At 56.3% G+C, this 12,238-nt stretch overlaps 3 protein-coding genes across 3 annotated transcripts in view; 2 read left to right on the top strand and 1 right to left on the bottom strand.

Moving 5' to 3' along the window:
• The window catches only part of ALAD (aminolevulinate dehydratase), a 9,706-nt gene extending 9,324 nt beyond the window's left edge, over positions 1-382 (top strand). The window contains exon 10 of the mRNA XM_009283632.2: positions 356-382. Within this exon, the coding sequence (XP_009281907.1) occupies positions 356-382 (27 nt within the window). The remainder of the gene's footprint in view (positions 1-355) is intronic.
• On the top strand, positions 94-1,274 carry HDHD3 (haloacid dehalogenase like hydrolase domain containing 3). Its single transcript, XM_009283615.2, has one exon. The coding sequence runs from the start codon at positions 387-389 to the stop codon at positions 1,101-1,103; it is 717 nt and encodes a 238-aa protein (XP_009281890.1). The 5' UTR covers positions 94-386; the 3' UTR covers positions 1,104-1,274.
• Positions 1,275-2,703: 1,429 nt separating this feature from the next.
• On the bottom strand, positions 2,704-11,936 carry BSPRY (B-box and SPRY domain containing). Its single transcript, XM_009283631.1, has 6 exons — positions 11,910-11,936; positions 11,729-11,827; positions 10,898-11,128; positions 9,054-9,079; positions 7,660-7,784; positions 2,704-3,230 (listed from the first exon to the last, which is right to left on the bottom strand). Exons 1-6 carry the CDS (start codon positions 11,934-11,936, stop codon positions 2,704-2,706), a joined length of 1,035 nt encoding a protein of 344 aa, XP_009281906.1.
• Between the last annotated feature and the right edge of the window lie 302 nt (positions 11,937-12,238).

The following is a 12,238-nucleotide window of genomic DNA, read 5'->3' as shown; positions in this document are numbered from 1 at the left end:
CCCCCTACAGCCGGCCCCCGTACACTGTGGGTACGGCCCCAGGTGCACCCGCCCCCCCCCGGTCGTCCAGCAGCCCCACGCAGGGCCCCGCTGCAGCACCCACGGAGGGGTGCAGCTGCCCCGGCCCGGGAGACTTTGCACCCTGGGACTCGGAGTGGGGCCTTTGCTCCCCCGCCGTATCGCGATGCAGACCCCAGAAGGGGCCTGAGCCCCCCACGGGGGCTGCTGACACCAGTGGGTGCGACGTGGACAAAGGGCCGGTGCCCACACCCCTCTGATAGACCGGCGTGAGCCACGCTCCGTACCGACTCGCTTTCGGCAGAGCATCTGGCTCTCGCCTCCCTGTTTGTTCTAGGTTTCCCCTAGTCCTGAGCTTTACTGAAGCCATGCTTAGGCTCCGCTTACTAACGTGGGACGTGAAGGACACGCTGCTGCGGCTGCGGCAGCCGGTGGGGGAGAGTTACGCGGCCGAGGCCCGGGCTCACGGGGTCCGGGTGCAGCCGGAGGCTCTCGGTCAGTCTTTCCGGGAGGCGTACGGAGCCCAGAGCCGGCGCTTCCCCAACTACGGCCGGGGCCGGGGGCTGAGCTCCCAGCAGTGGTGGGTCGACGTTGTGAAGCAGACCTTCAGGCTCTCGGGCGTGCACGAAGACGGAGTCCTGACGCTGATGGCGGAAAACCTCTACCGCGACTTCTGCAGTGCCCGCAACTGGGAGGTGCTGCCGGGAGCTGGCGAGACCCTGAGCCGGTGCCGCCAGCGTGGCTTCCGCATGGGGGTGGTCTCCAACTTTGATAACCGGCTGGAAAACGTCCTCTCCCAGTGCAACCTGCGGCACCACTTTGAATTCGTCCTCACCTCTGAGGACGTGGGCTTCGCCAAGCCGGACAGGAGGATCTTCGAGGAAGCCCTGCGCCTCGGCGGGGTCCCCCCGGAGCAGGCGGCTCACGTGGGGGATGACTATGCCCGGGATTACAGGGCAGCCCGAGCCGTGGGCATGCACGGCTTTCTGCTCCGGGCTGCCGGGCAGGGCAAGGAGCCGGGGGTGCCCCCCGAGCACATCCTGCCCACGCTCAGCCACCTCCTGGCTCTTATTGAGAAGGGGTAGCTGCGTTTCAGAGGAGGACCAGCGCTGCTGCTGAGCAGTGAACCGGTCCTGGCGTGGGATTTCTTGCTGCTGGTTGGGCAGGGAAAAGAAGCGAGTGCTTCTGAGCGCAGGGAGCAGCGCTGCTTGCGGAGCAGGAGGGGTTTTAATGCAATAAAATGTATCCGACGCTCAGCATTGCTGCCAATTTCTTTCATAGCTTTAAAAACACGATGGAAGAGGACTGGCGGTGGTGTCTTCTCCTAATGGAGCTGGGGACTGGGTCAAGCTGCGCTCCAAGAAGGCTCATTCTGGCAGGAGGGATGGAGGCGGACATTGAGGTTTGTCCCTTCTCGGTCACCCCGGGGAGAGGCTCGAGCATCCCCCTGTGCAAGCGCATCAGCAGAGCTGGGGTTGGTCCCGTCCCAGGGAAGGTCTGCCCGCACAGAGCACTCAGGAGACCCGCGCACAGGCCCCGCATGCCTCGGTGTACCCCAGGTTTGCCACCTCACCAGCATCCCCCTCTTCCTGGCAGCGGTGGCCAGAGGCAGTTGCAGGCCTCCTGCTGTGGGCAAAACAGTCTGGAGCTGGGCAGTTTCACTTAATATAGTGCCAGTTAGCAAGCTTTACTGATTTGGGTATTGAGAAATAAAGATGACAAATTCTAAACAGTTAGGGAAACACCTTTCCTGCCTTTCTCCCTGGCTCAACTTCAGTCCAACACCTCTCCTTCCTCCCTGCCTAACATCAGCTCCCTGTTTTCACCACGTTACACTCGACCTCCCGCTCCCTTTGGCAAGGCAAGGAGCAGCTCAGGTTAGGTTTCTTTCTGCTGCTTCTTGCTCCTCTGCTCTCTCATGGGCTCCTCCGTGGGCCACAGCCCCTCAGGGTTGCCCCTGCCCTGGCGTGGGTCCCCCACAGGGTCACAGGTGACAGCCCCTCGCACTGTCCCTGCTCTGGCATAGGGTGGTTCCTCCCAAAAGTGTGCCTCCAGCTGTGTCCCAGTGATGTCCCCTTCCACGTGCCTCCTCCCTGCCGTTTCTCCAAACACATCTCTTAATATTTCTCCTGTTTTCTAAAGCCCACCGTCAGGCTGGAAAGCTGCCCTTGGTAGGAGAGGAATTAAATGATTCACCTAAAAGCAGCTGGCAGAGCCAGGTGTTACCCTGGCCCCTGGCCCCGGCTCGGCTCCAGCTGTGTCCCAGTGATGTCCCCTTCCACGTGCCTCCTCCCTGCCGTTTCTCCAAACACATCTCTTAATATTTCTCCTGTTTTCTAAAGCCCACCGTCAGGCTGGAAAGCTGCCCTTGGTAGGAGAGGAATTAAATGATTCACCTAAAAGCAGCTGGCAGAGCCAGGTGTTACCCTGGCCCCTGGCCCCGGCTCGGCAGACGCAGGGTGGGTGTAGCCTCCAGGAGGGGGAAGCTGCCGTAAAACCGAGATGCCGTAAAACACGTGAAGAACAGGTGTAGTCTGAAGGCAGGTCTTGTCTGAACACCACCGTACACAAGCCAGTAGCCCTGTCTGGGCTCCTTCCCCCCCCATAAAGGTACTGTATAGTGTATATACAGTCACTGTATATACAATTGTATATTCACCCCCCGCAGCGAGCGCAACGCTTCGCTCACTGGACAAGCGAGATGCTCTGGTGCGCCACAGCAAAGACGGGATAGAGGGGCTCCGCGAAGGTCTCCCTGTGGGAGAAGAGGATGGTGCAGGAATCGGGGTCGTAAAAGAGCACCTCCCCTCCCGCAAAGTCAACCAGCACCCCGATCTCGGCCGGAGACTTGATCAGCTCCACCGCCTGCGGGTGACCGGCGTGCAGGAACCTGAACTCCTTGTCGTAGCGCGAGAAGACCCAGGAAGCGGTGTTGAAGCCCAGGCGGGCTTCGTTGCCAGACCCCTTCCGCGGCAGGGAGCTGTAGCAAACCCCCAGCTTGTAGGCGCAGCTCTTCTCCACGCTGATCTTCCACGCGCAGACTCCTGAGCGGAAAGCCGCAGTGGCCAAAGCATTGGGCCAGTGGTCAAATCGCTCAAGGCAGTCCAAGTCCACCTTTGCTTTCTTGGGGCTGAAGGTCAGGGTTTTCCTGTCTTCTGACAGGCTGAGGTTGGGGCTGACAGTTTTCTCATCGATGTGAATCTCCTGTGAGCCTGCAAGAGAAGCCACACGGTGAGCGCCGGCTCAGTGGCCCCTGCCTGAACTGCCTGAAGAAGTCACAGCCATCAGAGACACAGTCTGCTCCCCCGGGGTGACAGCGTGCTGGGGGCTCGGGCTAGGTGCCAGCACAGCAGCTCCCCGCAGCCTCCTCTCTCAAGCCAGGGCCAGAACAATGCAGAGACTCATCAAAGCCCAGATTTCCCCAGACGCCTCTCCACCCTTGCGCTGGAAGTCCTGCAGAGTCAGAGAAGGCGCTGCTCATCTTACTCTGACCCTGGCCCAAATCCCCACGAAACAGAACTCGGCAGGTTCGGTTCATCCCGCTTTTGGGAGAGACCCAAATCTGAGCCCCGTCCCTTCCCACTCCCACTGCGGGTGAGGAGGACCCGACTTCTCCCCCCAGCCAGGGCGAGTCAAGAGCCTGCGCAAGGACGGCAGGGCTGTTTGCAGAAAACCTGCAAAGCCGGTAATACGGGAACGAGGAGGAACGGGGAGGGCTGGGCAGGGGAAACCCCTTTCCTCCTATACAGCCCAAGTCATTAATCAACCCACCCCGAGCCCTTTTGGAGCAGCCGCGGGAGGTGGCACCAGGCATTAGAGGTGAGCACGGCCATGCCCCGATTTGGTTTTGCTGTGAATTAAGGGGCTGCCCAGCTGCCCTCGTGCCACAGCACAAACCCAGCGAGCTGCAGCCCGGGGTGAGAGCCAGGCTGGCCCGGAGGACGCCTGCACCCGCCCGGGGTCTGCTCCACTGCAGACCCGTGGGCTGACAGCACCCAGCACCGCTCGCCCTGCCCTGGCTGCACGCTCCCCCCGCGAGACCCCTCAGCGGGTCTGCAGACCCGGTGCGAGTGCTGAGTAACTGCACAAGTGTTTCCCTCTCTCTGTAAGTCCGCTGGGCAAAGAGACGAGGCTGATGCCCAGCTGACTCACCCGCTCCCGGGGAGACCGAGTTTCTACCTGCGGGTGCCCCTCCTCGCCCTGCCTTCCCCCACCTTCACTTCATTCATTTCAGGTCTTAAACCGCCATGGGAACAAGGCTGGAGCAGGTGAGTCATTTGCTCTCCCAGCCCTGCCGCCAGCAAGAGCTCTACCATATCACGTCTGCTCCGGCCATTTCCCAACCACCCTCTGCTCAGCATCCAGCACGTGGCAGGATGAGGCCCTTAAAGAATCAAACCATTACGCTGCACCCTGAACGGGGTCGTCCCAGAACCCGACCTGCTCCACAGCACCTACGCGGACGCAGGTCAGCATCCCTCCGACCAGCACCGACCAGCAGCAGCAGCGCTGGTCGAGGGGTTTCCTAGGGCTGCACCTGCCCTGGTGCTCCCTGGGAGGAGACGAACCGAGGCCGAATTATCAGTTTGCACAACGTGGAAGTGCCACGCACGCTTGCACATTAGGTGGAAGCTATCGTGGGCAACAGCGAGCAGAAAGAGGAGCTGAAGACAGCATCCCCTTCCAGCTGAAGCCGACAACCTCATTCGTTTGATGATTTATTTCACTGAGCAGCAGCCAAATGCTTTGCAGCGAGCCTGCCCGCCACGCTGTGCCCTCCGTAGGTCTCCACAGCTGTATTTGCCCATGCTGCCTATTTGTAGGTTGACTTTCCAGGAAGCCAAACACTGCTATGAATTCATAGAAAATGGAGCAGTACGAGACTTTATCTTCCTCTGACAGAAGGAGGGCACTAAACCTCATATGGTGCAACACATATCTAACCTAGGTACAGGGTTGCATTCTGGTGTTCATGTACAGGGATCATCTGCACGAGGAAATACCGCCCCGATGACACCCACGTAGCTTCGTTCTGGAATTATGATTCCAGGGGAGCACCTGAGAGAGGGGAAGTGCTGGCAGAGTAACAGCAGAGTAATTCAGATCAGCAAATTTTCCCACACAGACAAGTGTTTTGTCACGATTAAATCTGCCCTCCGGATATTCCCATACATTCTGATGAACAATTCCACCGGGAATTCATCTCACCCCCAAATCTATTTTCTCTGGGTACAGAACCCATCAGAGTGGCCTTGCCACTTTAGAGAGACGAGGGATGCTGAGCAGGTAAGTAAGTGAAGATGGTTGACATCTCTGTCAAGTAGGTATGTGCTAGCTGCAGCACATTTACTACTTTTAAAAATCCAAGTTCATAGAATCATAGAATCATGAAGGTTGGAAAAGACCTCTAAGATCATCGAGTCCAACTGTTGACCCAACACCACCATGCCCACTAAACCATGTCCCTAAGCGCCTCATCTACACGTCTTTTAAATACCTCCAGGGATGGGGACTCAACCACTTCCCTGGGCAGCCTGGTCCAATGTTTAACCACTCTTTCAGTAAAGAATTTTTTCCATTTCCCATTTCCAAACTCACACACCTGAAATTAAAATCCTCGGACCTAGACTTAGGCACCAAGGTGGAATCCAGACCCAGCCTGGTCCCTGGGGCAGAAGGTCACCATGTGGCAGCCCAACGTCTCAGCCAGCTGGGATGGCTTCAGTCTGTGTCACCTCTGCAGAGGGTCCTCCGTCAGGTCTCCAGCCAGCCTCACCGCTTACCTGCCCCCCAGCAGGACTGATGCGGGTGGCCATGAACCAAGATCCCTCCCAGAACGGTGCCAGGAGATTTACATCATCTCTTGGTTTAAGGAAGAAGCTGCCAACCCCAAACGTAAGCGAAACAGAAGCCTGGATGCCAAGTAAAGACATCAAAGGAATCACGTTTATTTTTGAGAGCGAAATGGAGGTTCTTTCACCTTCTGGTTTCCAAGTTTTTGAGAGGCAACAGGGGCAAACCGGCAAGGCTAGGAATTTACTTTTTTCAAGCAAATAAACAAGACTGCTATCTGTTCAACTGCCTTTGGGAGGAGGGACCACCAAGTGAAACATAACATTACTGTGTCTTAACGAAAGCTAGGACCACTGCAGTTAATATTAAATCTCTAAGGCTAGGTCCTGGGTGGACTATGGACTAGTGAGATAAGCAAGGTTATGGCGGGCAGCCTCAGCATGCAATAACGACACGTTAAATGTAACCACAAAAAAAAAAACCCAAAACCCAAACCAGAGTGTAATAATAGCCCCAACACACCCATTACTAGGATCGAATGCCTTAGAGTCATTACATTTGACAAGGATGCTATTGGGAAAGGAATTCATTAAAAAAACCATGTCACAACGAAGAGAATTAGGGAAAGGTGTCCTACATGGCTCGACAGCTCTGAACATCTGCTGAGAACCTGCTCGACTTTGCCAGTGTTCAACTGCAAGAGTTTGCATGACTGCCAGCACTCAAAGACTCAAAACAGAGGGAAATTAATCACAAAGGGAGAGCAACACCAGAGTTTGCAGTAGAAGAAACAAATGATGGTGTTGTCCGGTACGCACAGATTCTCAAGCTAATACTGGAAAACACAAGGGCAATAAAAGCCAGAAGCACACACCTTGGAGAGGGACCTGGAAACAGGGAAAAAATGTGAACCGCTCATCAGCATCAAGAGCGAGATGAGCAAAAATCAAAGGTTAATGCAAAAGCTTTGGGGAGATGACCCCAGGGATTGTTCACGAGGTGGCACACGGGACAAATGTTTTCAAATTGTGAAGGATATTGCCACCTTTGAGGAACAAAAAAATACACTTGAAACACTCTAACGATGGCCCGGAAGCAAGAGTAAAAGCAAACATTTCACAATCAGCAATTCAAGCAGATCACAGCTGGAAGAATGTCTCTCCCCCGCTCAACAGAGCTGACACCAACCTGGTAAAACTGTACCCAGAGCACGTCAGTGGCCTGACAAACGCCTCCGATGCAACCTCAGCTGTACAGCAAGAGCTGAACCAGATCACAAACGTCTCTAACAAACCACCAGCTCGTGCACAGCCACAATCTCAGCTTATGATCAGAAAGCTACTGCATTTACTCACTTCTCATTCCAGCATGTCAGAGCGTCTCACAGACGCCACGCGGGTGAGTTCACCCTCTTTTAAAATCACCAGCAGGCCAATGCCAAAGGCGGTAAAGAGGAATTTCTGTGACAGAGATTCCTACGGCAGCATCAGCTTCACTGCTGTCACCAAGTGACCCAGGAAACAGCAAAAGAAACCAAGTGAGGTTAATCGACAGAGCTGATAAAAGACACGGTCTTTTCAAACCCCTGTTCTCCTCTTAGCCACAACCAGCTGCTTCGAGCCGCTGTCCCCCCTCCCAAACCTCCTACAGCTGCTGCTGCCCCCCTGGCTGGGGGGCTCCAAGCAACTAGCAGAGGCTGGGACAGCAGAGGAGGGCAGGATGTCCCATGTCCTGGGCAGGACACAGCATCAGGATGTTTCGACACAGCATCAGGATGTTTCTTTGGGCACAACATGAACGAGCATGCAGGAGTCCCCAGAGAGCGTGAGACCCGAGCGAGACACTGACCTGCGATGCAGCAGAGAACAGCTGAGGCCCACAGTCGATGCAGCAGCGGACTCTGAACACAGGCCTGATTAAAGTTTAACTTCGGGGACTCCTGTGGCTCTAAGATTCCCTCCGCCACCTCTGTCCTAGCAAAGGAACACAAGCGTTATTTCGAAATACAATGATTTATTGACCAGTGCTGGGTGGTGTTTAAGATCACTAGGAAGTATGACAGAAATATGAGCTGGAGCAGTTGCAAGAGGAGCACTTGCTGCAGAGAAACTGCACGGGGGGGTTCTGGACAAACTTTCCTCCCAAGTGATACTTTCGGTTGGCTTTGATTACAGTCCCTTCTGAAAGGACCTCAGTGTTTCAAAATACAATCCCAGCAGCCTGAGTCAACAGCCTCCTCACTCAGCAGGCACAGATTAAACGTGTCTGAGCGTGGCCATCAAGGTACAAGAGGAGCACAATGAACAGCCTGCAGTGAGGGAATCAGATTTCCCTCGTTATCGACAAAGCCTCGCTGTCAGAGCGAAGGGGGATACAGCAGGAGAGCAAGCCGGGACTCCAGGTTTCATACAGCACAGCAAGGAGACTGAAGATTTGCTGGGTTCTGTGGCCTGCAATACACACACGAACTCACGGCTGTAAGTACAGGCTCTGGCACTGGCTGCTGGTGATGTGCTGTGGCCAATTTCTTACTCTCTACAGGCAGGCTCCAGGCAAAAATACTCCTGAAAGTGCTCTGGGTAGCAGAGTCCAACCCGTGCTAGCTAGCACCCTTGCAGCAGCCACGGAAATAAATGCCTGTAAAAATGCAGCCACCAAGCTGCCTTCTCAAGGAAGGGCAGCCCAACGTTACTGATGATGACTGCCAGAAATGCCGACACCTGCACTTGGTTCTCCCCTCCACACAATCTCTCTGTTGGGGAAGGAGGCAGCGCCGAGTGCGGAGCTCGGGCGCGCTGCCCCCCTGGGCGATGCTGTGCCAGCAGCCCCCCAGGCACGGAGCACGCCAGCTTTCCAGGCGGACAATCCTACCTCCTGCCAACAGGCCAGGGACAGGCTTGCTCCATCTCCCAGGGAGCCCTGTGGAGCTGGAGAAGGTCTCCCGTAAGCAAGGGCCAGCGCATCTGGCAATGCCTCCGGTGAGACATTGCACATGGAGCATTTCTAGGTGCCAAGACTTCCCCGTCTTGAGCTGCAGCGCAGCACGTGAAGCAGAGACAAGAGGCCACACTGGCATCTCTGTGCTCTGCCCTTGTCCTCAACGAAAGCAGCGTGAGGGAGGAAAGGGGGGGTGTCACCTGCTGCCTGAGCAATGGCATGCTGCTCGCAGCGGGAGCCACGGAGGGTGCAGGCAAGCTTGGAGCAGGGGTCAGGGAAAGGACCAGGAGCAGCCAGGTACTAACCTCTCGAAGATCTCTTGTTCTGCACGCTGGGGACAAGGAGAGAAAGAGTCATCACAGCTGAAATCCCCACAGATAAAATCCCAAACACAGGCTGGGGCACAGCAAACCTGGGACCCAGGGAGCACCGTTCTCCTTCCTGACCCAGAGAAACCACTCCGCACCCCAGTGCTGGCCCTGGGGAGCAGGGGGAGCATCCAACATCCATTTTCTTCAGCTGCAGCACTTCGCACTCCCTGGCTCAGAAAATGAGTGGGAACGGCTGAGGGCGATACATCTTCTACATCTAGCTAGGGGTAATGTCTGCTGCACCAGTGGGACTGGGTGGCTGGGTGACAAATAGCTCGAGAAGGGCATGGGAGCATCCAGACAGCGCCTGACACCGCTCTGCTGCGCGTGCAAGCGGTGTGAGAGCAGAAGGCCACAAGTACGGCTGGATCGTCTGGCACAAGGGAAACACGTGGGAGAGCTGAGACAGATGGAAAGTTTTGGACCCACAAGGAACCAGCTCTGACTCCATACCCTGTGGTGGACACCAGCCTGTCTGCATCTGGGAGCTCTTACCGCTGCACCCTGCCTTGCCCAGGGTGTGAAAACCCCAGCCCTGAGGTCCCCCCTCCTCCCCCACCCCGTTAGGGCACGCTGCAAGAACATCCTGTGCTTGCAGCAACCAACCCCCAAAGCTTTCAATAAGGGGTGAAGCTGCCGAGGACCTACGCCAAGAGCCAGATAACCTCGTGATCAGTCCCCTTGTTTCTGCACCCGCTGGCAATGGTGTGTTCTCAAGGTACAGCCCAATTAGCAAAGTGGTAGGAAAATATTTGGTCCCTGCTCAAATATGAGCTGCAGGGTGCTCTACGAGCCTTTCACTTGCCTGTGACATGACACGTATCGATTCCTGATAGACACAAGCACCAACTCCAACAATCCAAGGCAAAGAATGTGTCATGCCTATTTCCCCTCCACTACGTGGCAAAAGGAGAAATTGAGGGTCTCGCTGTTTTCTGCCACAGGCACCTGATGGATCTTGCTTTCCAACCTCTACTCTCTACAGTGAGGCCACGGCCCAGCCAGCTAAGATGCCGGAGCAGGACAGAAGCTGCATTTCCCACTAAAGGAACAGCCATCTACCTTCTGTCCGTGGGATCGGTTCTGTTTTCCAAGCAGAGCTGCTGCCTCCCTCTTCACAAAGCTGCATGTGGCAAGCAGAGGCTGAGAGCAAGGAAGAGGAGGTGCAATGCCTACCCGCTCGCGTCTACAAGGAGAGGAATCGCTTGGGTAAACCGAGACAATTTAATAGCCAGAAAAGGAACGGAGTGAAGGGAAGCATGGGCTGCTTTGCACAGTAAATACCCCAATCAGAGGTATGCCAGACAACAGGGCAGACCTTCAAGAAGAGCTGCAGGTGCTCCCAAGGGTCACGTTTTGATTAAAACTATACAAAACACTAGAAAACTGGTGGCCCAACCGACTGCTGTAAGAGCAGCTCTCAAGCCATAGCCGTCCTGGCTGTCGAGCCTAAGGGCATCTGAGAGCCGGCAGCTTCAAGCCAAGAGCTTGGAGACCTGAGCCTGGGTGGTTCTGAACCTCACCGCAAGCAAAAGCAGAATTGGGCAGAGCAGATGCTCTAGGAACCACCAAGAAACCACAGGGGCTTGTCAGGACCAGGTGAAGGAGGTTCCTTGAGCTAGGCCTGCAAACATAGGTCCTGTTCCAACTCTGCCTCCTTGCTGTCAGTGCAGCAAGCTGCTGAACACTGTATTTAAGTCCCATAATATCCACGATAAAAAGTCTAGGTCACTTCTGGGCTGACTGACCTGTCCCTCGGTACAAGGAGCAGTACTCACCACCAGGCCCTGGTCATCCAGGTTGGTGATCATGTCCACCAGGTAGGTTCGGAGGGCAGCCAGCTTCTGCAAAGCCTCAGTCCAGTGCACCCGCTGGGTCAGGATGCTCTGGTGCACCCGCTCCTCCTCCACGTGCACCTTCTCCAGCAACCGCTGTTCTTCATTTTCACACGCGTTCCCCACGAAGATCAGCCTCTGGATTACCAGCTCCCGCGCTGCGTTGGCTGCGTTCTGCCAGAGCAAGGAGAGAGGAGAAACATCAGCCTTGCTTCAACCCCAACAAGAGCACCAACCGCTTCTGCTGGCTTTCTGTGGGCTCAGCTGTTAAGATTACTCTGTTAATTGAGCCCAAGCCACAGTAATCATCACGATGCAAGGAGAGGTAAAGTGGACAACCAGTCCCAAACCTGCCCACTGCCTCCTGGCCTAACCCTGGTACCTAAGTGACAACCCGCGAGGGACCAGAGTCCCATCCCTCAGCAGACCATTCTGGATTCGCTGTTAGCGAGAAACAGAGCCACCACGAGAACTGTCTTTTGTCCTCAGTGACAGTGAGGCACAAATAAAATCAGGAATCGGTAAGACACTGGTCCTAGTGGGATGTTTGATGGCTAACACCAAGAAATTCACTGTTTGTGTGCATTTTTTAGGCAGATGAAGCAGGAATCGCAGGCGCACCCTGGCACTCCACTTGCACAAGCTGTGGGGTAGGAGAGGGACAACCCCTGCACACCAACAAGCCCCGCAAGAGCTCAGCATCTCCACCAGGAACGGGGGGCACGCGGGGCCAGCATGCTCCACGCTGCGCTGGGAGAAGGGGCAGGGACTCACCAGGACGCCCTGGTCCTTGGCAGGCAGCACCTCATCCACGTGCCGGGCGATGGCAGCGCTCTGCAGCTGGAGCCGCTCGCACCGGTCCACGATCTTGTTCTGGAACACAGAGCGGCAGGCGGCGGGCAGCGGGCAGGCCTCGACGGGGCGATGGCGGCCCCGAGCCCCCCACTCAGCCTGCCCAGCCAGGGCCGTCCCCCAGCCCCATGCCTCCTGGGGTCCTCGTGCACCACCCCATAGAGAGCCCCCTTCCCCATAGGGGACACCTCACATGGCCCCACACCCCAACAGGGCCCCCACACAGCCCCACACCCTGCCAGGAGCCCCACAAGCAGTCCCCATTCCCATGGGGGACCCCTCACACGGCCCCACACCCCACCAGAGCCCCCACACCCCACTAGGCACCCCACAGAGAGCCTCCTTCCCCACAAGGGACCCCTCACACGGTCCCACACCCCACCAGGGACCCCACACGGCCCCACACTCTGCCATAAACCCCACAGACAGTCC

This window comes from Aptenodytes forsteri, unplaced genomic scaffold (genome assembly GCF_000699145.1).
Source record: "Aptenodytes forsteri isolate BGI_AS27 unplaced genomic scaffold, ASM69914v1 Scaffold518, whole genome shotgun sequence".
NCBI classification, from domain to species: Eukaryota; Metazoa; Chordata; class Aves; order Sphenisciformes; family Spheniscidae; genus Aptenodytes; species Aptenodytes forsteri.
This window is presented reverse-complemented; position numbering and strand designations above follow the sequence as displayed.

Excerpts from the sequence above, each read along its gene's own strand:
- HDHD3 (XM_009283615.2), top strand. The coding sequence starts at position 387 with ATGCTTAGGCTCCGCTTACTAACGTGGGACGTGAAGGACACGCTGCTG.
- BSPRY (XM_009283631.1), bottom strand. The coding sequence starts at position 11,936 with ATGGGGCTGGGGGACGGCCCTGGCTGG. Across the intron at positions 9,080-10,897 it reads TGGATGACCAGGGCCTGGTG|CGTGCAGAACAAGAGATCTT; the intron begins GTGAGTACTGCT and ends CCTTGTCCCCAG. Across the intron at positions 3,231-7,659 it reads TGTTCTCTGCTGCATCGCAG|GCTCACAGGAGATTCACATC; the intron begins GTCAGTGTCTCG and ends CTTCTCTTGCAG.